This window comes from Wolffia australiana, chromosome 1 (assembly GCF_029677425.1).
Source record: "Wolffia australiana isolate 7733 chromosome 1, ASM2967742v1".
NCBI classification, from domain to species: domain Eukaryota; kingdom Viridiplantae; phylum Streptophyta; class Magnoliopsida; order Alismatales; family Araceae; genus Wolffia; species Wolffia australiana.
Window position 1 is genome coordinate 14972041 of NC_135835.1, and position 25187 is coordinate 14997227.

Consider the following 25187-nt stretch of genomic DNA (forward strand, 5'->3'; position numbering starts at 1 on the left):
GTAATCTAATACAATTATCTTAGTTAATGTTATCTAACAATGTCTTAACCCATCCTTTGTGTTTTAACCAATATAAAGCATAACCAGATATTAGACGGATGAGGTTATCATTATGATACGATCCTGGATCTAGGTTCGTATCAGAGAGGCAGTAGAGGACGAGGCAATGTAGAAATTCCCGGGCTAGAGAGGTGAAATGGGAAGGATCGGAGAGGAGGCCGAGCAGAGAGGATAGGGTTCAGCCGAGGAAGAGCCGCCTGAAGATGCGGTGCAGTAGACACGATCACAAGGATGGTGATCGTAGAGGAAGAGAGGGAAGACAGACCTAGACGAGGAGAGGGGAGACAAGAACACCTATTTCATTCTTCTTCTTCTTGGCTATCCTCCTTAAGGGAGGGCATCCCTATTTAAAGGGAATAAATAATAGTCAAATGACTTAAATGCCCCCATGGGCTATATGACGAAACTACCCCTAGATAGGTTGAGGATCCTTTCAAGGATCCTATCACATTACACCATCAGCACTCTATTCTATGATTCAATCAGATTTTTCATGATTTTTACCCGACTATCATTTACTCAGGTGAACATGAAAACTGATCATTCTATTACCTTTCAAGTAACGAACAAATACATCTGAATTACGACGGTAAGGCTATATTTACCTAGAACAATGCGTGGCTAGCTTGGACACCTCCCCTTTACAGCTATAACTGATAACACAATCAGAGCCTTTCCCACGACACAAGTATAACATTATTCAGAACAACACACTTGATAGACATTGCAAGGTGAGGAAGCCAGTTGCTAAAACTTTTCTTATTTTTCATGTCAATAAAATGGATAATTTAAACCAAAATAAATGGTTAACCTCAGCTGTAAGCAGTTTCCAAGGCTCGAAGATCGGTTAACACAGCAGAAAAATAAATCAAAGACTCACACTTGATTCACTTTCTCTGCCTGCACCTTAAAGTAGAAGTCTATGCACATCAGTCAAGTTCAGTCTCAATGCCGATAAGAACTTTCCTGCAAAAAAATGGCATGAAAAGATATTAAAGGCGTGAAAGAACGCTCGTTCCTCGTCAAACACGATACGTCAATGTGATTCGTAGGCAATACCCCCAATTTCTCCATCAAAAACACGATGGTCGGCAGATATGCTAAGATGCATCTTTGTAACACTCACCGGCCTCTCAGTTCCTGCATAGGCAAGCAGAAAATAAATCACTCATCCACCTGCGAATAAGTACACATCAATCAGGAAGATTTTACCGTCACTGCCGGCAACAACTTCGACTACTTCGCTCCCTCGACCAACTGCCAGAATACAAGCCTGCAGGGAACAGTAAAAATCTTTATGGGACAATATATAACACCATGAGAGATATTGAAAATGAACCTTTCCGAGACCAGAGTCTGCGAAGAAAAGCGGCCAAATGAATTTGGAAATTCGAACAAATGAGCAAATGAATGAAAATAATAATGAAAAGTAAAAAGTGAACCACCCTCAAGATCAAACGTTTATTCTCCAAAATTTCCAGACAGCGTGGAGATAATGTCTAACCCTATAGAATGATAAGAACCTTGATCTACGTTCGTACTGGGAGGAGAATAGAGGGCGAGGCGAGGTAGACGTTCCCGGGGTAGGAGAGCCGAAACGGGAATGATAGGAGAGGTCGAACAGAGGAGGTAGGGATCGACCAGGGACGAGCCGCCTGATGACGCGATGAAGGATTGACGATCGCGGGGACGGGGATCGCCGGAGTCTAGAAGGGAATCAAATGGCAGAGGTAGGGATCGGATTGGAGGAGAGCCGACTGAAGATCCAGTGAGACGATCACGGGGATAGAGGATCGTTGGACGGTCAAGGGGATGGCATCGAGACAGGGAGGATCGAGATAGTGAGCCAAGGGGCCGATCTTAACCTTAATTCTTGACTGCCTCCTCAAGGGAGGGCTATACATATTTATAAGAGAAGGAACAATCTACCCTAAACATGAGATGACTAAAATGCCCCTAATGGGTTAAAATTCCTAAGATACCCTGGGGGTTGAGGATCGTATCACAGAAACGCTGGAAAAATGTAGGAAAGACACTTTTCTGATTTTTTTTCTCGCTTCATGAACAATTCCTCCCATGTAAAGACTTTTATGTGTTATGATAAGATCCACAATAACAAGGGTATTTTTGCCATTAGCAATAAAGATGGTTTCCCTTTAATATGAATCTAGACCTTCCCTAATAGCTGAAATGAGTCGGGAATGGGGAAGCATGGCGCTGATCTGGGTCTGTAGCTATTCATATCTTTCCATCTTATCTTTCTATTGTTCTCTCTCTTCCCTTTCAAGATTCTTCCTGAATAGAGACCTACCCAAGATTCTCCATCAGTTTCCCTATAAAGAGAAGAGTCCATACTAAAGAGAGATTATTTGTTCGTCCATTTTCCCAACAATATTTTCCATCAATGGAAAAAAAGCACCTAAATTGATCTCGATGAGAGGCAAAGGTAGAGTGAAACCTGAGGAGGGTTGATAATCGCGCAGAAGCGGTCCACAGGAAACATTCCTAAATTTGAAATGCTGCATTAAATATCAGAGAAAAGATATCAGGATGATGGTATGAAGAGTTGAACAAAAAGATAACGGATAACTCAATTAACATGCCTAAATGTCCCCCCTTGATATTCTGCAGGACTGAGCTTTCCTGAACGAGCTTTCCCAGCTAGTTCTTTAACCTGTGTTGTAGATCGATGAAAAAAGGCAATTCGGACAGATTCAAACATGAAATAATTTAGTGAACAAAAAAATATGCGCATAACGCTTGTGTATTGCACGTTTGGCACAAAACCACTGTAGTTACAGAAATACCTCCGAGGATATGGCTGCCAAAGTCTTTTGATCTGCATTTCTCACAATGGGCGTCATCAAACCCTGTAAAAAAAGTGTTGGAACTGAGAGAGTTACCTCTCTTGTGTAACATTTAATATACAATATCCTAGGTATTTGCATTCATTTTTTGTGGTCATCAGAGCTATAATCGTCTAATATAAACATTTAATATTCAATATCCTATTCTCATATTCTCTGTAGATATGGACCTTGTGCCTTGGACTTAGCGTTCTCATATTCTCTGTAAATATGGAAGATGAGAGCACATAATTTGAGATTTTTTTAGGGCAATTTTGTTTTATTTTTCTTTGTTCCCAAAGTGCATCCTTGCTCACCAACCCTAAGATGCATCATTGTCTTCGTTCTTACATTCATTCCTCTCCATCCTCTTGTCCTACTCTGTCCCCATCCTCTACTTCTTACTTTGGCCTGCATCTTTAACCTCTTGTTCTCCATCAGTCAAAGGATACAAGTGGTCATCTTTTTATCATCCTGCTGCCCTTGCCATAAAGATATAGAAGATCACCAAGTGAAAGACAGGTGATGAAAAGAAAAAATCACACAGATTTGCTGAAGCAGCCAGATATAGTATGTTGTTGTGAATGACCAAACCCTGGTGGCCTGAGAGACATGCAGGAATACACTACAAGGAATGGCCAGCCGAGGGTGAGCCATGGTCTACCTGCGATCAAAGGAGTGGTCTACCAGCAGCAGTCCTGCCTGTCTTCCTTAAGTCAAAAGTCGCCTCATCTCTAAAATGACAATGGAGAGATCCATTAATCGGCTTGAGATGGGATGTTGTAAGTGAGAGGATTATCCTTAATCGGCATTTGCTAATTGGACATAGCATTCTCATCTTCCCTATAAATATGGATGATGAGACCATCTGATTTCAGTTTTTTTAGTGCATTATTGTTCTATTTTTCTTGGCTCCCAGGGCAACGGGGTCCTTTTCTCACCCTACCGCCAACTCTCTATCTCTAATTCTGACAAAGGCTTACAAAATTCACAGAAAACTTTGAATTCCGAAATGAAATATGGAGAAAATGCACCTTTTCGGTAGCAACAGCAATAGATATGTCGATGGAGTCACAGTGAGAAACATTGCCTTTTTCATCGTTCCAATAAGCTGAAATACAGACAAACAAATGGTTGTAGGAAAAGCGCCAATAACGCAGAGAGAATACTTTCACCAAATTCTGATTCCTCTAATGATATGAAATGTTTGATGATATCGGTGGAGACAACTAAGGATATGCATAAGACATTTGGGTTCTGTCAGGCATGTCACATGGATTTGCAATCACATATAACCAGGCCTACATAATTATTATGCAGCACAGAAACTCAGCAGTCAAAAAGTGAACGATACCAAAAATATACCTCAATATATACATAAATACTTTGCAACACCAAAGCAATAGATGAACATAATAAGAAAACCTAAGAAAATGCTCAACATAAAGTTGGAAAAATAATTCTATTGCATAAGATTTTAGCTGTTGCAATGTCTACAGAATTCCACTGCGTCGCCTGAACAATTCAGTATCAGATTAACATTACAAACTTGTACGAATATTTTGGATATGGACTCTGAATAACATGAAGAAAGCAGTAAAAAAACATTGTACGAGGGTATCTACGATGCCCAAGGCAATTTTAGTCGAATTTTATGGATCAGTTGGAAAAATCAAAGTCATAGCCAGATGAGAGGATCAAAAGGAACTTGGAATGCTAGCTGTGCAGTCTTTTCAAGATCATAAGCGCAATGGTAGGAAGTAACTTGCACGGGCACAGAAGCTGACACATGTGGAGTAGTATATGTGGACATTGCGTATTTTATGTGATCTGCATGTTATTCCCTAATATAACCCTATTAGGGTTATCCCTATAAAGACTTGTATCTTTCCTTTGGAATGTTGTGTGTGTGTTGTTTTTCGGTTCACATGGTATCAGAGCTCCAAACCTAGATTCGACCTGGGTTGAGCTACCTATTCCACCGCCGGAGCTTCTCCCTCCACTGTCTGCACCGTCGGATTGCCGGATCCTCTTACGCCATTGGACTCCCAGCGGCTTCCGGCGGCTTCTTCACCTTCCGTGGCCTTTTTCACCTTCCGCGGCCTTTTTCACCTTCCGCATCGACTCCTGGCGGCTTCTTTAGAGCAGCTCGGTACGCGGACGCTCCGCATCGGCGGGTTCTTTATTTTTCGGCATCGGCAGCTTCTTTCTCATCGCAAGACTTGTGTCGGCAACTTATCGTCTTCGCCTGGAATATTTCCTTGCGCAAGACTTGTTTCGGGATTTCCTCGCGCGACTTCTCTCTTCGGGAGTCTCACCTTCCTCGACGGTCTACCCTTGACTGTCTTCGGGAGTCGACTCCACTTCCTTAATCCCACCGTCGGATCCTCTTGAATTTCTTATTTTTCCCCCGCTCCTCCGGCACCCTCCCCAAAACCCTCCTTCCTCGCCAGTCCCGTCTGAAGGTGAACCTCCAGCTCCCACCGTGGATCTGTCATCCTCTGTTCCTGCTCCCTCTTCGGCTTCTCCGCTTAATCCCCCAGAGGATGTTCCTTTAGCCCCATCCACTCACCCCGGGGATCCCTCCTCCGACCTATCTCTTCCTCCTCGTGCTCCTTTCCCTCGACACCAATGCCCTCCTGAAAAACGGTATGGTCTCACACTCGCTCGTCGCAAATCTCGTGCCACTTCCACTCCTCTACCCTCCTCCTCCTCCACTACTCCAGAACATTCTCCCTTAGCCCTCGTCTCTTCTACTCGCCCCTCGCCCTTATATCCCTTAACCGCTTTCGTATCCTCCCATCGTCTCTCCCCATCCTTCCATGCTCTTCTCACCTCCCTTGACTCCATCTCCCTTCTGAAGACGGTGGACGTTGCCCTATCGCTTCCTCATTGGCGTCGGGCTATGGAGGAGGAGCTTCACGCACTCGCTCTCAATGATACATGGGATCTGGTTCCGCTTCCACTGGGCAAGCACTTGGTTGGCAGTCGTTGGGTTTATGCTGTGAAGCAGCATTCTGATGGCTCCATTGAACGGCACAAGGCTCGTGTTGTGGCGCAAGGTTTTACACAGAAATATGGCATTGATTATCAAGAAACGTTTGCTCCTGTGGCTAAGATGAATACTGTCCGAATTCTCTTGGCCTTGGCTGCCGACCGTGGCTGGACCTTGCAACAGTACGATGTCAAGAATGCTTTTCTTCATGGTGCCTTGACTGAGGAGCTCTATATGGCTCTACCTCCTGGGTATGCCTCATTAGTTCCCTCAACCTCGAGTTCGGTTGTCTGCCGCTTGAAGAAAGCTTTATACGGCTTGAAGCAATCTCCTCGTGCTTGGTTTGGCCGGTTCACTATGGCCATGCAGACCCGTGGATATCGCCAGTGTAATGGCGACAACACTCTCTTCTACCGTCATTCCACGTCAGGGGGAGTTGCTATCCTTCTTGTCTACGTGGATGACATTATTATTACGGGTGATGATAAGGAAACTATCGCCCAGCTGGCTGCTTATCTGTCCTCGGAGTTTGCTATTCATCATCTTGGTCCGTTACGGTATTTCCTTGGGATTGAAGTGGCTTACTCGTCCAGTGGAATTTTCATCTGTCAGCGTAAGTACACGATGGACCTTCTTTCTGAGCTTGGCAAGGAGGACTCCAAGCCTATCTCGACTCCAATTGATGCAAATCATCGACTTGGTGTTGATGAAAATGAAACTCTTGCTGAGCCCGGACAGTATCGCAGACTGGTGAGAAGACTGCTTTATCTCACTCGCACTCGCCCCGACATCGCGTACTCAGTGGGTGTACTTAGTCAATTTATGCAAAATCCTCGAATGAGCCATCTACATGCTGCACATCGCCTTCTCCGTTATTTGAAGGGGACGATTGGCCGTGGACTTCTGTTCCGCCGTCATAGTGGTCTTCAACTCGAGGTATATACCGATGCGGATTATGCAGGTTCGGTGGTTGATCGCCGGTCTACCTCCGGGTACTGCACCTTCTTGGGAGGTAATCTTATTACTTGGAGGAGCAAGAAGCAGACGGTGGTCTCTCGATCCAGTGCTGAAGCTGAGTTCCGTGCATTAGCGCATGGCCTTTGTGAAGCACTTTGGATCACCCAGCTCCTCAGTGAACTACGGTGTCCAGTTCCTTCTCCTGTTCAGCTGTTCTGTGACAACAAATCAGCTATCAGCATCGCTCATGATCCCGTCCAGCATGATCGCACAAAGCACATCGAAATCGATCGACATTTCATTAAAGAGAAGCTGGATTCGGGAAAATTCTGTATGCCATATGTACCGTCAGCAGATCAGCTTGCGGACATCTTCACCAAAGGGCTTCATGCCCCGAGGTTTGAGGAACTCTGTGTCAAGCTGGGTGTGGAAAACATCCACGCCCCAGCTTGAGGGGGAGTGTGGACATTGCATATTTTATGTGATCTGCATGTTATTCCCTAATATAACCCTATTAGGGTTATCCCTATAAAGACTTGTATCTTTCCTTTGGAATGTTGTGTGTGTGTTGTTTTTCTGTTCACAGTATAAATAAGAGGGAAGTAACTTGCACGGGCACAGAACTTGCACGGGCATCGATTTATTGATTAAAGGAGTTTATCCTTCTTATTTCAATTTATTTCTGTAAATGGGCCACATATCATAAGTCGTCCTTAACCTTATTTATTTTATGGCTTTAAAATGCTGCATGTGGTCCAGTTTAAGTGGCCCACGCTAAGTGTATCACATGACTTATTCACAGAAAAAGTCACGAAGGTCAGTGGGGGCCACTCGCTGTTTTATTGGCTGGTATTTAACCAGCCCAGTGAAATGAGAAAATGAATCTTTTGACCTGTTCAACCTTAGCCACCAGGATTTTTCCAGCAGAGGACCAGAGAGGAGCATTCTTAGGAGATCAAAGGACCATCCAAGGAAGTTCAACAAAGTTCCTTTCAAGAAGCAATGAGACGGAAGGGAATAAGCAAGCAATTGAGCTCAGAGCAACAGGAGCACCACTGGCCAGAATCAGAGGGATCTACTTCGGATCTCTTCAGTTCGTCTCCATTCTTCTCTCTACCATTCTGACATTCTGTCCACTTTTATTTTTGCCATTGGAGGCTGTTCTGTTCTCTGACATTTGATCTATCGAAATTGGCATCCTTCTTTGAAGAAAACACCAAGAGAATTTCATTGATAGTAGACGACATCTTACAAACACATCAATGGATAAAAATAACAGCATATAAATGAATCTCTGGGTTCTTAAGCCAATTCAGATCCATAAAAAAGATAATAAGACCACAGAATATGGATAAAAATTTGATGAAATGGCAAAGATCACTATGTATGAAAGACATAAATTCACAAAACAGCTTCCCGCAGAATGTTGACAGGAGCTATTCATCATTAAGTTATATTAATATCCTTCCTGGATGCACACGTTTATATCAAGCTGATATGGCATGGAAGAAGACAAATTATAAATACTTGCCATTCGCTTCTGGTACTTGTCTCAGAGCTAGTGCAACAGCTTTGATGACAATGTCGTTTATAGAAACCTTGACGTTATGCTGATCTGTATGTTGAGGCATGTAAATAAATGTCAATGATAACAGTGAAAAGGGAAAAAGATCAAGTGATAAAGAGAAAGATGTGATCTAATACCTTTGAGTGTATTCCTGAAAGAAATCACCGGATCCAGTGTAACCTCTAACAACAGACGGGGCAATTAGCCAATCCTCTCTACTAGAAGGGTTGAAAAAGTATAATCTAAAGTATGACATAAGCAAACCTGATGATAGATATAGGTGTGGCGTGTTTTGCTTGGATTCCAGAAGCCGTGTAGCGATAACCTGGTGTATGAGTAACTCAGAATTGCAATCCAAGCTTACATTTCCCCAAAGTAAGAAACTCGAGCAGGCATGTCACAGTTTCTGATGGTATCAGTTGAAGAAAAGAATTCCATATCTCAAGTGAACAAGTACAAAAATGCTAGGCTAAAGTTTCAGCAAAATCAACAAACAGGAAAACAACTCGAATTCTTGTTGAGAAAAGGAATTCTCGCTAGATTATTTAGTTTCATTTCTTTACATATCGCAGTAGGAACCACGGTTGAATAACAGAAGGGGTTTCTATTGTCACAGGATTCACTTCACTGGGGGCCCTCAGTGCTATCCTTAGAAGGAGGACTAACAATGAGAAGACTGATATGTAAGATAAATCCCAGCACAAGAACAAAAAGGGCAAAAAAGAAAAAAAAAGGGATAATGAAGATAAAACTGTGTAAGCAATTGGAATGGGCATTCTCTTCCTTCCATGAACAGGCAGTAAGACTGCAACCTGTACTTCTGATCTTTCTCTTCTTAGATCCATTCTTCTCTCTTTGGAATGGACACATGGGACTGACATAGTCACACTTGAGAAACGGTAGCATATCCATCAACGTTATTAGACGTGCCTGGTGTTCCGACAGGCCCACTCTCAACAGTTTTAAAAACGCACAAAGTTGTAAGTAAAACCTCTCCTTATTCTAGTTTATCAAGTTCCACTTCACAGAGGCCTAAGAGCACTCTGCTACCCACAGAGCACGAACGAGCAGAGAGAAGAAACAGGGACAAGGAAGAGAGAAAGAAGTCCTGGAAGAGTTGATAGGTCAGCACGAGAAAACACACATGCTAAGCAAAGCATGTGAGCACATCTTGATTTCCCATAAAACCCACAGCTCGAAACTGAGGCTTATAAAAGGGAGCAGAGGGGGATGACATCTGTATTTTCTTGGCTGGGAATTCATTAACGAGTGAGAGGATGGGAGGACGGTTGGTCATGGGAGAGACAGCGATCATGCAGACATGGGCAGCATAGGAGGATAGGAGGCTGCATTTGGCCGGCTTACCTGGAGCAGTTATCTCTCAATGGGAAGTCTCGTATGTCAGAATGATGGGGAAGCAACTTCAACTGGGTTCACATGATATCAGAACTAGGTTGGAAAGTGGTTTAAAAGTGTGGCGGGAAGTTTTTACATCATTCTGATAAGATCCTGGTTGGGATCCTATTGCGATGCACCTTGACCTGGTGTAAAAGTAAGCACGATCCTTGATTTAGGATCCTCAGAGAGAGAGAGAGAGAGAGAGAAAGACAAGACTGGAGGGAGAGATGCAGGCAGTAAGATTGCCATTAGAGATATAGGAGAGGGAGACAAGGAGAATAGTAACAAGAACGTTGTCGATAGAGAAAAAAAGAGCGGAACAGGTAATGACTTCAATATCCTTCTGTTTGGCTTCCTTTAAAGGGAGGGCTTCCCTATTTAAAAGGAAACATCCAAGAAGCAAATGACAAGAATGACCACAATAAGTTGGGGATCATATCACGTTCTCATCATTTATGTCCAGTGCATGTATCTTGGATAGTACTCAGTATCTTCTCCTTTATCATTAATTCTCCATGGATAATGACAAGATCTGTTGAAGGAACACAAGTAGTCAAACATCGCTCATGGAATTTCCTCGCTTATTGAAGAAACATTAGGTGAGTTGATTGACCATTCATTCTTCATCTCTGTGACAGAATGCAGCCTGTCTAGTGGCTCTAGAGATTTTTTTTTGAAACAAATAAAAAGCAGTCACCCGACGAGTCGGTAACCACCCGAGAAGTACATGGCTTTAGTGCCCGTGTGATACATGCTTAACCACTCCTCTCTCTATTCCCCCCTCACGGGAACCATGCCGCAATGAGGTTGTCGACCTCATGGGTGAGTCCGTCCAGTGAGGCCTGCCTCCCCCTGAAAACCACCTTTCCTCTTTTCGTCTATTTCCATTTATTTGCATGGATTCCCAAAAGGCCTCAGCTGATGTCGTATTGATTCCCAGATGTGTTTGAGTAGCCCAAGTTGATCATGCAAAAAGGGCATGCAAAGAAAAGATGGTCACATTCCTCCTCTCCTTGCGTGCAAAAGATACAAATCATCGACATCTCTGGGTACAATCGTTTCAGGAAGGCGCGAGTCACCAGTCTCTTGCGGTACAGTAGCCACCCGAAGATCTTTACCTTTAGGGAGGCTTTAGGCACCAAATAGCTTGGCACGTCAATATGGTCGTTTGGTCCTCATTCCCTTGGCGGATCTTTGTATAGACTTCTTTGACTGAAAAGGGGGCATCATTCCAAACCCAACTGTCCCTGCTGCATGTCCATGAATTAAGCTACCCTTTGGTCTGACGAAACGTCGTCAATTACCGGGTTCCAAATGTTATCCCAACATTCTCCCACTGTGGCCTCAGGATTTTGGGTGAGCGCAAATAACCGCGGATATGTATCCCAAAGGGGGCTGCACGGTGCCCATTTGTCTACCCAGAAGCGAAATATAGCGCCGCCTCCTTGCCTGGCTGAGTAAAACTGATGAACTTAGGAGAAAATTAGGCAAAGGCCTTGCCAGAAGGGTGACACCCCTCTGATTGGGGTTGTTTTATCCTCCCAATTCAAACCCCGACAGCAGCTATCCCTCAACACCTGGACGAAGAGGTCCTCACTGGGTTACATGAGCCTTGTCAACCATTTAGTTAGTAATGCCGTGTTCATACTTGGTTAGTGCAAGACTCCTAGCCCTCCTTGACTGGTGGGTCTGCAGACAGTGTCCCATGCCACCATTGCCAAATGTCGCTTGCGGTCTGATTCTGCGCCTTTCCAGAAGAATCGTCACATCAGGCTTTCTAATCTTTGACTAATGCCGACTGGCATTTTGAAAGTGGAGAGATAGAAGATGGGGATTGCTGACAATATTGACTTCAGTGGAACCAACCAAGCCCCCCTAGACAGAGTTTTGGCTTTCCAACCTTCCAAACATCTTCCAACTTTCTCTATCACCGGTTGCCAGTCCGCTTTTGACAACCTCCCATTGGTCAATGGCAAGCCCAAACATCGCATAGGAAGACTGCCGATTGGCGTACCTAGTGCCCCAGCGCACTGCGTCTCCTCCTCCTGAGATAGCCCATTGCTCACGAAAGCTGACTTGGCTCGATTGATTTGCAGACCCGAAAAATCTGTGAAGAACTTGAGTACTGCGGAAAGATTTCTTCTTCCTCCCCGCCTTCTATAAAAAAGGAGGTGTCGTCCGCGTACTGCAATAGCTGTATCCCCTCTGGAAAGCTAGGTGTCTGGTATCCCCTTAGGAGGCCATGTGCGCAAGCTAGATTCGTACATGCGGCGAGTGTGTCCGCAGCTAACACGAATAGTAGAGGTGCAAGAGGGCATCTTTGTCTCACCCCCCTTTGTGGTTTTATCCACCCGCCTTCTGGCCTTCCGTTCACCAACACTGAAAAGGAATGTAATGTAATGCATCTTTTCACCCACCTGATCCATTCACTAGGGAAGCCCCTCCATTTCATTGATGCCCAAAGAAAGCCCCAATCTAGTGTGTCGTACGCCTTAACAATAAAAACCTTCCACATGAACCCTTTGGTCCCATACCTTTTCCATGCCGTTAATATCTCTCTTGTTGCGACTGTACTATCGACCAGTAAGCGACCTGGTATGAATGCTGATTGAGAGGGTCCAACGATATCCCCAATCACCACTCTTAGCCTGTTCGTCAGAACCTTCGCAACGAGTATGTATATGAAGTTGGACAGGGTGATTGGCCTGAAGTCCTCAATTCTTTCCGCACTAATCTGCTTTGGCAGTAGGAACAAATATGCCTTGTTTAATTTTTCCATACTACCTGACCCTTGTTGAAACTCGTCTAGCGTGGCCATCACACCAGATTTCACGGGCTCCCAGAACTCTTTGTAGAAGAAAATGGCAGGCCGTCTGGGCCTGGCGCCCCTTCACTGTTAAGGCCTAAAATAGCCTCCTTGACTTCTTCTGCAAAAGGTCGAATCAACTCAGCTTGGTGTGCGTGCGCTAAAGTCTGAGCTCCCTTTCCACACCACATCCATCGGTTGTGTCTACCTTTCTTATAGAGCTCCCGAAAATGATCCGCGACTGCACGACCCACTGCCTGTGGCCTGTTTTGGACTTGGCCTCACACTGTTAGTTTCCCAATATAGTTGGACCTGCGCCTCCCGTTTGCAACTAGATGAAAAAATCTTGTGTTAGCATCTCGGGCATGTAGCCACAGCTGTCTGGACCTTTGTCTCCAGTCTGTCTCTAGTTTCTTATCTTCCACAGCTACCACCCCTCTCCATTTCCTTCTATAGAGAGCTTCCTCTGCTTCCAAGCACCGTGTATCCTCTAAGTCATCTAGTTGCTTGATTCTGCTCAAAGGCTCGTTTCTGGTCTTCTTTCTTTGCATATGTATACACTTGCGGAACTCCACAAGATGACGTCGCAGCCCGTGGATTTTCGCGCCACCGTTAACGTTTCTGTTACTGATCTAAGTTTGGGCTGTGATCTCCACTCTTCCGTCACCTCGTTTTTGAAACCCGCCTCTTGGAGCCACGATTTGTCTACCTTGAAGTATGTCGACCTCTTGATCAACTCATTTGCAGTCCACACAATGGGTGTGTGGTCTGAAATCGAGCGCATAAGTTACCGCACGTCTACTAGTGGGAATCTTTCCATGAGCTCAACTGCATTTATACATGGCGACGTGCTTCGCCATGTATAAATGCAGTCTGTGGGCCCTATTTCTTGAAGTGATGACTCCGAAATGAAGGCCTAGAAGGCTTCCGAATCAGCGTCTCTCCCTCCAGCTTCATTTGGCCAATCTCTTGCTTCTAGTGTCACATTAAAGTCCCAACCAAACAACATGGCGCACCCCTGGAATGTGTTTGCAAGGTCGGCGAGCTCCCTCCATAGTTCAATTCGCCGTTGGACATTTACAGGACCATATATCGACGACATAACCAGCTCGAATTTGTCTTGCAAGCGCTTTAGCTTCGCTGCAACAGTAAATTGCCCCATTCACACGGCTACTTTTGAAAACCATGTTTCATTCCATGTAATCACCACTCCTCCAGATCGCCCAACCGCATCTGCCGCTAGGAACCCCTCAAGCCTCTTCCCACTACGTTCCAGTCCCTTGGTTCACAGCTTTCCAACATGGTTTCTTGTAAGCATACCACTGATGCCCCCCATTCTCACAGGTAGCCCCCCACCACCCTCCGTCTACCTTCATCTCGGAGGCCTCGAACATTCCATGAAATGCATCTCATGATGAACCATCTTTCGCCCCTGTCTCAATCGGTGTCAACCTTAGACCCAGGGTTGACGCTATTCTTTTAGCCCGAGGATTAGTAATATGGTCCTCTTCGCTAGTTTTACGCAGGTGGTCAGTCTCTACTTCCTGACTGTTGGTCTCGTTCATGATCTCCTTACCTTTCCCTCGTGTCTCTGTTGACTCCTTCGTCACTCATTCTGTTTTGGTGTTGTTCCTTGACATGCCCTTCGCTGCTAGCATCATACGTCCACTTTTACCGGCTTTGACCCATGCTACTAGCCTCTTTTCATGGCGGATGCCAAGCTTCTTACATTTGTAAATGAGACCTTCCTCGCCTATTCTGCTTGTTCGCGATTGTCGGCCTTCCATCATATCACTAATCTTGGTAACCAAATCTCTTGTCGCAGTGCCTAGAGTCTGGGGTAACGTGTCTGGACTTGCTTGGCCTCCCTCCACTCTAGCTGCCAGCCCGTCGCTTTGAGTTGACGCCAGGAACAATCTCACAAATTCACCTTCCTCCCTTCCTTCATCAGGTTGTGGCCCCCTTGAAGTTGGTGCATCTACATACGGGTGTCCTTGGCTTGTGATCTTTGGGTCAACATCGTCACATACTCCCCCATCTGTCGGGGTCTCCCTACTGTGATGTCCGGCTGGCTTCCACTCGAGGCTGCCACAACTTCCTTTGAGCTCCTTGTTGACGTCTTTGTTGACGCGATCTCCTCCTCCTGATCTTTTGCATCAACCTCCGGTTGTCTAATCGCTGACGGCGGTGCCGGCGGTGGTATTGTAACAAGCAAAACTTCGAAGATGCCATCCGGGCCCCAAAAGTTGAGTATAGGTGGGAGCGTGGTTGCGTGGGGCCCCTCTACCTCCAGCAGCACTTTGTTGGGGTCACCTGTCTTCAAACCGTCAGAGATGATATTTTTTAGAGAGCCCAAAGGTTTGACCATAGCCTCCAATTCTGCTTCCACCCTGTATCCCATGGGAATGCTTCTGGCTTCAATGACATGTGAATGAACAGTCCCCTTGCTGCTCCATCTCTAGGGTGGACCTGCGCCCTAGTGGCTCTAGAGATGGAATCTGAAAAAGAAAAATCAGAAAAGGTGTCTAAATGTAAGTCATCATTTGATGCTCGAGCTGTCGCCCAAGGATGTCTCGTTATTTTGGGAAGTCTTCTTCTTTTGTTTTTGTTATTGTTATTGAACCTTAGTTCTTGTTAGCCTCTTGAGATACACCTACAAGAATCTCGAATGGGGCTCAACGTACTCTCTTTTACCATCCTTTGATGTCAAGAAGATACTCATTCGAAACCTCTTCAGTGTCCAATAGGATTCCAGGAGAGGAGAGAAGTCGACAGCAACTTAGGGGCTAAAGCAGATTGAAGTGTACTAAAGCCGCAGCAACAGTAGCTCTCAGCTGAGTTTTAGAAGTATTAAATGTGAGAAGGTCAAGAAGCTATCCTACTGAGTTACGACAACACGTCTGCAATTGCAAACAATCATATTCAACATGAAAAGAAAGATAATATTGAGATTTACCGGCACTTATAAAAAAGATTGAGATTGGATATATCAATCTAATGATTCACTGTTCTACAGATTAGGTGGCAGACATATTCACCAAAATTTTCAGAAAATGGAGACCAAGCTCAACATTGCAAACATCCAAGCTTGTGTGATGTTAACTTAAGTGATATTTCACTTAAGTCCATCTCTCTTGTAATATTTCTTTAATACCATCTTTTTTTCCAAAAAGCAAAGATCTACTTTGTATTTGCATTTATAACCCAAAGTTGATCCAGTGTTAACAGATCTTCTTAAGGCTTGTGGCTGGCCCAGCACTACCACTTATGCAACCAATATTAATACAGGTCATTCTCACAATAGAGGATTTTGTCTTTCTATGAAACCCCAGGCCAATAGTAGAGACAGAGTGCGCGTCAAGGAGAGAGAGATCCTGTCAGTTTTACCTCATATTTGTTTTCATTTCATTTATTTACTCTTGCCGGATTTTTCATAATGACAAAGCACTTTAGGGAATATTTTGAAAGGAAGGAGACATTCAGAAAGTCCTCCCCCCTTAAAAGTTCTCGGGTCATATGTTTGTCAGTTGATTATGTTCACCTGACATGTCTTTAACAACCTAAAAAATTTCTTGACACAATCCTCAATCTTGAGCAAAACTCCAAAATTGAAAACAAGATGGTACAGACATTAAAAAAATCTAGTTCTAACATTGGATAAATAATATCATATTATAGACTCAAGAAGTATGTTTAAATATCCATGATGTTTGTGTTGTTTATTTTGCATCTATTTTCAGTGGGCCACGATGTATGAGTGGCCCACCACGTTTAAAATCCTTATATTTCTGAATCACTTAAGTCGGGCCCCTGCCCGCTTTAGTTACTGGCCCAGGCCCACCTTGTAATAGCCAGTATGTATAACTAGCCTAGAGAAACAGAAATGTATCTTTTGCGTTCACTTTTTTAGGGTTGTGTCTAACCCTAAACAGGACAGAGGCTGGAGGCTTAAGTAGAAGAGAGGAAGATTGGAAAACTAACAATACCTTGTGAATTATAATGGACCATGATATCGTGACAAAATACAGAAAGATAAAAAGTTATTGGATAAAGAGATAACATACTTTACGTATTTGACTGTTTGGCAAATCTTCATAAGAATCTGCCTGCCCAGAGTTCTTGCTCAACTTAATTGTCAAAGGCTGAGTATCTAACTTCGGGCTATGAGATGCAATCGGTTGTGTTTGTTGTGTCAAAGTGCTGGCTTTGATTGAACTATCTCCTGACTTTATAGCAGCCAATACGTCACCTTTTAAGAGAGTACCTCGAGGACCTGATGCCCTAATTGAAGAAACATCCAGACCAAACTCTGAGACGAGTAACTTGGCAGATGGGCTTATCCTCTTCACAGGACCCGTGCTGGGGCTCTCTTTCTCTTCCGACTTAATCGACGTTGATTTTTCCAGCGTTATCTCTGGATTGATCCATGATGAATCTGACACACTTTTGATATCATTAGGATCCTCAACCTTGGATAACGAAAAACAAAACATTAGTTGATTCAGAGACTACCCTTATTCATTTTTCCAGTAAAAAAATAAGCGGTGAAAGAACACAAGCCAAACACGTACAGTGATAGCTATCGGTTGGCCTACGGGCACATCCTTTGAACCTTCAAGAGCAACTATCTTAGCCAAGAATCTAACAGAAGCATAATTCAAACCTTTAAGCTCATAACATCAAGAACATCGGAAAATCATGGATAAAGTTTGGTTGTGAAACTACCCTTCCTCAAGACTTTCAAATTCAAGGGTTGCTTTATCTGTTTCTATCTCACAGATAACATCGCCCACCTCAATCTGCAAGATGGAAGAAATCACAAAGTTGTGAAACATAACAAAGAAAATACCCTAAAGTCAAAATTTTTATAATAGATTATTAAAAAATCAACTTTATCTCCTTCTTTCTTCCTCCATTTTGCTATATTTCCTTGATTCTGCAGAGACAATTTGAAATAAAGAATCAATATTATCTGACGTCAAACTAGAGTGTAACACCGCTTGAAAGTGAAGCTGGTAAATTTTCATTACCATTGTTGGAGATAGTGCTGGCATGGTAAGAACAATATGAGCTGGAATTTCTGCAGCAATCAACCAGTTGATTATAAATCAGAAATACACAGGATGAGTCAATGTATAAGAACAGAATCAAGTAGCTGAAAAACTTTAGAATCCTACTCCTGGATAGTTAATAGAGCTTACTCCATTACCAAAACAAGCCCACAGAATCCCATAGAGAATATCTTAAGAATAAAAATAAAACAATTCAACTACTTGATTCAGAATTTTACATAGTATTCAAAATAGAGGGAAGTTTTTTCCCAAGCTCAGTAAATTCATTCAATTATAAAAATATCATTCATGGAAAGCTATATCATCAGATAGACATGTAATTGGCGAAAGATAGTAGGAGAGGAGGAGAACCCCCGAGTAGTATGTATGTCAGGGAAATAATGTGTATCCAGTACATCATCAAGAAGTATAAAAATAGAATCCAGAAGAAGAAGAAAAGGCACACTATCTCTATCTTTTATATTTTTTTGAAGAAAGATAGGGGAGATCACACAAAGTTTGTGACACCTCCTGATGAGATCAAAATATATGATCGTCAAGTACACATAAGGCATGAAAGGCTGGCCCGGGCCTTGTTCATGGGCCTTTAAACCATGCTGAGGAAAAAACCATGGCTGCTTGTACTACAGCATCCATCAATGCTTCCCGTTTGTTAAAGATAACTTCATTTCTGTGCAGCCATAATGCCCAGAGCATTGTGAAGGGTCAACCCTGGCCCTCTTGTTCCCTGAGTGCACCACTCTGTATAGAGTCCCGAAAGGCCTCTTCTGAGGAGACATCCACCCCAGTGATTGGCTGATGGGTCCACACCACTCGTAAAACAAGCATTCAAATAAGATATGGGTGCAGTCCGCATCACCATTTGCGCACATAACGCACTCCGTCGAAGTTTCTGGGAGCCATCTGTTCCGGACGACCTTCGTCACTAGTCTTTGTCAAAGGAGCAGCCAACAAAAAAAAACTCACCTAAAGGGGGAACTTTTGTCGCCATATAATGCGACACGCGCAGAGGACCCTCAGGTTTTCCCCTATGTGTCTGCGGCTGATCTTCGCATTAGCATCCCAAACTGAGAAGGATGAGCCTATCCACTCCCACCTGTCCTGTGTCTCTCTCAATGAACGTAAGTGTATCAAGGTAATCTGCATCCTCAGATAATCTTCCACTCTTTGGTCTGGCCAGGTTGTTGCTTCGTCGCTACCGGTGAAGTGACAATGCCGCTTCACCCCAGCACTCTCGAACTATGGCATGGGGGGGTCCATGCATGGATGAACACATGTGGGAATTCTGCCCTCGATGTGTCCTAGGTTGACTGTGCATCTAGCGAAAAACGGAATGATGTGCCATCCCCCAGCTTGGCTTCAAAGAAATCCAACACTTAGGAATGTGTTTTAGGTTGACCGTGCATAAATGTGTCTTGGGAAACACCTGCCTCAGCCTTTGCCAGAATGCAGAGGCTATTCTGACTTGAGCCACACGAATTTCCCAGTCCAAGCTCAAGCCATAATGTCTTTCAAAACCCATGTACCCATAGCTGTATCCGGTGCCATGAGTCTACACACCCACTTGGCCATTAATGATGCGTTGAAATCTTGCAATTTCAGAACTCCCAACCCCCCAAACAAAATTAGTCTGCACCCTTTATCCCACAATACAAGGGCCATCCCCCTTCCCCTCTGATCCTTTGCTTTTCCATGTAAATTTTCTCATCATTCTTTCCAGACGCTTCCTGGCCCTGACTGGTAAGTTCAGCACTGAGAGTTAGAATATGGGTATTGTTGGGAACATGTGTCACAGCTGCACCAATCATCTCGCCCTCGACAGCACTCCGGTTTGCAATCCCTCCAACTTCAACTCTACCTTCTCCACCACTGGATGCCCATCTATCAATGGCAGACCCAAATATTTCATGGGAATTGTACCACTAGGTGTCCCCAAGGTACTGGAACAGAGAGCTTCATCCTCTTGAGATAATCTGAAACTAACAAAGGCTGATTTCGTGCAGTTAATATGTAGTCCCAAGCAATACGTGAATAGGTCTAGCAGAATGGATAGGTTCATAGCCTCCTCCTCAGCCCCCTTTACGAAAAACACGGTATCGTCTGCATATTATAAGAGGGATACCTGCTGGGAAACAAGGCTCCAAAATCTTTCAGCACACTGCTGGAGCAAGCCACAGATCACATTGACACCCAACTGGAACACCTTAGTAACTACACAGTTATTTAAGTACACAGGAATGTGCTGATGGCAGGCGGAGGGTAACTTCTGGTTGTTGGGATTGATCGGGATGAATTCAGCAGACTGGGAATATTAGATTCTGTATTACATGTGCATGATCTCAAGGCGCATTTGAGTTCCTTTCATAAACTTGTAGTTGATATTAAATGGAGGTTTATCCCTTGATAATGACTCATATTTTCTGCATGATAAGAAGTCTGGGAGGAAGCTTGGATCCACCAAGCGGGAGAGGGGCCGTCTCCAACTCAGAGATAATGCTATGAAGTGCCTCTGTGAGAACTCCCCGAGTGTCCCAACAAAATCCTTAGAAGATACTAGAAAATGTAGATCTTGAAATATGTCCAGAATTAGAAAAATGTCACACAATTACCTTATCTGAGAATAAGGGATGGAGAAATAGTTGAGAGACCAGAACGACAAAGCAAGGGGGGAATCAGATCAATGCCAACGAGTTTGTTGAAGGGACCAGTCAAATCAGCCTTCACCCTGTCAAGATCCGAGCAAGAGAACCTCCTGCCTGGAACTACAATAACTTTTCTTGAAAGAAGCTGAAAAATGTCCCTCACCCTTCACAAGCTCACTTTTCTATAGTTGCAGACATTCCCACCTTCAGGCATTTAAATTCCTACGTCTGAGACTTGTACGTGAGCCACCATCTCTGCGCCTCCTCTTGTTACAGAGAGGAAGAGGACAATCGATGATGGGATGAAAGCCCTAAAAAGAAATCAGGCATGGGAACTAGTGGTAACCACCGTGCAAGAAACTTGCAGGATGTCAGTGGGTGTATACTCCAAAGTACAAGGTGGATGGAATATTAGAGAAACATTAAACCAGGCTTATCGCTAATGGCTACACCCAGTCAAAAGGGATTGATTACTTTGAGACCTTTGCACCGGTAGCTAAGTTCAACACAGTAAAAACCTTGATTACCTTGACAACAAAGCTTAGATGTGAACTGTTATAAGTTATAGGTTACTACACGTAGTTCTAGACACTGACATCTGATCCTTTCTGCTATGCTGATTTACTGTATCGGCATCTCTATCTTCATCTTGGCATTGCCGGCCTGATCAGCCTGCCCTAACGATCACAAGAACACTAAGAAGTCATCTGGCACCACACATTTGCGTCCCAACCAGTGGCAAAGGAGACGATGTTTCACTGTTGGCCTCCACTAAGAGCTCTTCAAGGATAAATATGGTACTTAAGATGCAACAAAGTCGTCTGAAGCAATATGCCTAGATTACGGTAATCAGGCATTGTTCAAATACATATTTGCAGTGGATTGGCAGACCAGATTACAGGAAATGCTATTTGCAATTGGCAGGATATTGGAACAAAACAGTTTACTATTCTTGGATCCCCAGAACCTGTAGCTATAGCTTTGCTGTAACAATAACTTCGGGGATTGAACCATTTCTGGAAGTTGCCGAAGCAAGTTTGAATTGGGCTGTGAATATGCATGAAGATGTAGATGGATGAGAAATATTGTTATCCAACATGCAACATGAGGAGCTCTATCAATCTTCTACTAGTGCCATATCACATGCCCTCAAACCAAAAAATTCTAGACAGAAAAGAATGAGAAACTTGGAATAAAGTCTGCAAAATCGAGAATTTCAACCAATCTTGTTGCACCTCTAGTTTATCTTCTAGGCCTCCCAATAACGAAGACATGATAGACTTTATCCAAGATCCCTTGCTTATCAAGAACTTGTGACCCTCCAAACCCAGTACCATCTTCAAAAATCATTGCAAATGAGGATGAGGCATGCAAACTGAAGCCTCAGATGAAGTGGGGTCACCATATAACCAAGCGGGAGCCATTAGCATTGACTAACCAGCAGGTTTCCATGCACTCTCCCTCTAGGATAGGGTCTCGGTGGAGGGGAGCATGATTGGCCCACAAACCACAAGAGAGCCCCTAAGGCACCTCTATCTCCCAAGCAGAGAAACTCTCCCATCCAATTTCTCTTGCCAGAAGAAGAATGATGAGGCCATCAATTTTCAAGTTCCCTGAGAATATGGATAATGAAGACAATGTGTAATCAAATAATCTTTCAAATTCATTTTCTGATGCAAATTTGGTTAGAACATGCATTCCAACCAAATTAAACCAGAGTCCACAAAAGTAGGATGAATTTTTTTATTGTAAGTGATACATAGAAAGATTAAAATGAGTAACAAGAGCAAGCATACCTGAAGATGAGAATCTTCGCACTTCATTGCTCTAAAAAAATGATCTGTTTTAGTGCATCTGCGTCTTTGAGAAATTCTTTTCTAAAATTTTAACTTTTACCTTCCCTACAAAAGGGCTTATCAAGAAAACAGGCGATTGATCCCTGGAGAAAACAAGATCACAACTTTAGAGAGATATCACCATAATAATGAGTAAGGGACAAGGAGTTATATAGAGTAAAGTTAGATTAGCCGGTTCCTAAACGAACATGAAAGATGGAAATTTATCTATTCCGCTCACTTATGTTCGACGGATTGTTTACACAATAATATAGCTTTCTCTCTATAGAGAAACAGGATGAAACAAACAGATAAAATGTTGTAGGCTGTGCAATGAAATATTCATATGAAAACACTAAAGCATATTAAAAATATAATGCATACCCATGTCCAACTTTTCCATGTAACACAGTCCCGATTGAAACTCTAGATCCAGCAAAACTGCGCAAGAGGTATTCTTTTGTAAAAATCAATGAAACATGAAAGGCATTAGATGAAAATCTAAGTTTCAACATAGGCAAAGAAGTCAAGATATGACGTCCACAGGATAAAAAGAACGAACGCATCCGGATCACCTGATAGAAGATTTTCCACATTAGACTTAAGACCTCCAGAGAATGAAAGAGTGAACTAGTTGGCAAGAAATACTACTAAACATATATCAAATTGAATTCGGGCGATACAACTGATTTATGCGCCTCCGCAGATTTTCTTAACGGAATCAAGACACCGACAATCCAGAGTCTCGCAAAAATGAAAAGAATGACAAACAGAACATTGTCAAATAACATAGAGTGGCTGCCTAAGTAATATACCAAGAAACAACAGATATCAATCTAAAATAGGCCAATGCGGTTGGTCTAAGTGCATCCGCATACTCTCTAATGGAGTCAACAGCCCCCAAAATTCAGAGCCTCGCGAAAAATGAAAATAATCACAAACACAACGTAAAATGACAAACAGTGGCTGCCTAATTAATATACTGAGCAATAAACAACCAAGAACAGTTACCAAATCTAAAATAGGGCAATGCGGTTGATCTAAGCGCCTCCGCAGATAGTCCTATGGAATTAAGAGCCCGGAAAATCCAAAGTCTCGCGAAAAAATGAAAATTATCGCGAACACAACATACCGCGAGAGAACATGGCGAAACCTCGACATTTTAAGATCAAATTTTGAACAGCAGTTTCCTTGAGGCCTCTAAACAGGATTTGGCGACGACTCCTTCGATCCAAAAGCAACTGTCCACCGAGATCATACGATAAGGAAAAACTAGCATAGAAAGAAAACTTGTTGCGCAGCGAATTTCATACCATAACTAATTCATCGTCCTCCTGCTCTCCGCCTGACCGATCGGTCAACGAAATGAGCAACGCTCGATCGGCTCTCTACCCTGTTTGTTCCACATGAATAGTTAGTTACAAAATGAACGTATTTATAGAGTCCCCAATATTCCTCCTCCTATTTTTAAAAAAATCTAAAAAATGCTGAATGATGGGAATTTTGCTCAAGTAAAATATACACAATGGTTGTAATAGCTTTGCAGCAGATATGAGGCATTTCATCATTGACCTGGTTTTTGTAAGTTCTAAACCTGAGAAGAACTTACACGTTCAAACAATTCAAGTAATAAAAGAATGTATTTTCACTTAGTTAGTGAAAAGCTTGTTACAATATGAACTTATTTATAGAGTCCCCAATATGCCTCCTTTTATTTTTAAAAAAATCTAAAAAATGTTAAATGATGGGTATTCTGCTCAAGTAGAATACACACCATGGTCGTAATAGCTTTGCAGTAAATATGACTCTAATAATTCCAATATAGGGGAAGGATGAGGCATTTCATCATTGACCTGGTTTTTGTAAGTTCTAAACCTGATAAGAACTTACACGTTCAAACAATTCAAGTAACAAAAGAATATATTTTCACTTAGGTAATGAAAAGTTAGTTACAAGATGAATTTAATTATAGAGTCCCCAGTATGCATCCTTTTATTTCAAAAAAAATTTTAAAATGCTGAATGATGGAGATTCTGATCAAGTAAAATACACACCATGGTTGTAATAGCTTTGCAGTAAATAAGACTCTAATAATTCCAAGATAAGGGAAGGATGAAGCATATTATCATTGACCAAGATTTTGTTAAGATCTAAACGTGAGAAAAAACTTACACAGTTACGGTTATTATACAAAGACAATAAACATTGTAAACAGCTAGGTTCCACTGTCTTTCTGAGTTATTCCAGCTTCTTCATTCTTTTGAGCCACAACGAACGAACAAAAGAGAGGGTCGTCTCAGCTATAGGTACTGAAACTACAGCAGAGATTAGTATCACCTCTTCTTGTTTGTTTTAGTATGTAATGAGTGCGGGATCATTTTTTTACCCAATCTTTTACTAGCAAAGGATTGAGCCAAGTTTCATTGCAATCAGGAGAACAAACTGGAATTACTGAATTAGGCAAGCTTAGCTTTTAAACACCTTTTCACATTTAAGTATGTGTACATATCAAACAATTTGAGTAATAAAATAATGTTTTTTCTCTTAAATAACAGTACCTATTAACACTCTCGCGCTGGGTTTTGTATCCAATACTAATTGGGATTATCTGAGGCAATAATATGATGTAACTATATACACATTTTAAGTAATTCAGTATTTAAGACTAAGCACTTCCCAAAATCTGAAAATTGATTTTTCAATATGCATAACTCTTGAATTAGATATATGTGCACAAGGTGCAAAATTCTTCTTGCATTGTAGGACAGCCTATGTGCAGTCAAGAGCTTATGCACTGACTCTAGTACTAAGTAAAGATAACCCATCATCTAGTACCATTTATCCCACAGTGACTACATTGAGTGTGTGTGGCACTTAGGTCATGAGGAATCCCAACCTCCTGACCTCAAAACATGACCATTTTGATGCTTGTGTGATAGCAGCCACTATCACTTGGGCTAATGAAGCTCAACTTAGATGATTCAGAAAAGGCGAACCTGAAGACTTGTA

The 25187-nt window shown here is 42.9% G+C and overlaps 1 protein-coding gene across 1 annotated transcript; it reads right to left on the minus strand.

Annotated features, from left to right (window-relative positions):
* Positions 1-804: 804 nt before the first annotated feature.
* Positions 805-23602, minus strand: LTA3 (Dihydrolipoamide acetyltransferase, long form protein). The gene is made up of 20 exons (XM_078581340.1): positions 23492-23602; positions 23311-23419; positions 22563-22619; positions 22240-22282; positions 22140-22170; positions 17660-17709; positions 17521-17565; positions 17355-17428; positions 17201-17270; positions 16694-17098; positions 8690-8750; positions 8563-8607; positions 8390-8473; positions 3941-4017; positions 2868-2930; positions 2664-2734; positions 2519-2579; positions 1273-1333; positions 1120-1200; positions 805-1026 (listed from the first exon to the last, which is right to left on the minus strand). Exons 2-20 carry the CDS (start codon positions 23337-23339, stop codon positions 968-970), a joined length of 1467 nt encoding a protein of 488 aa, XP_078437466.1. The 5' UTR covers positions 23340-23419; positions 23492-23602; the 3' UTR covers positions 805-967.
* Between the last annotated feature and the right edge of the window lie 1585 nt (positions 23603-25187).

What these genes read in the sequence shown, in the direction of transcription:
- LTA3 (XM_078581340.1), bottom strand. Translation starts at nt 23,339, where the DNA reads ATGTCGAGGTTTCGCCATGTTCTCTCGCG. An exon ending in GCGAAGATTCTCATCTTCAG is followed by an intron (nt 17,710 to 22,139) that starts GTATGCTTGCTC and finishes TGATTGCTGCAG; the next exon opens with AAATTCCAGCTCATATTGTT. An exon ending in TTTCAGGAATACACTCAAAG is followed by an intron (nt 8,474 to 8,562) that starts GTATTAGATCAC and finishes CTCAACATACAG; the next exon opens with ATCAGCATAACGTCAAGGTT.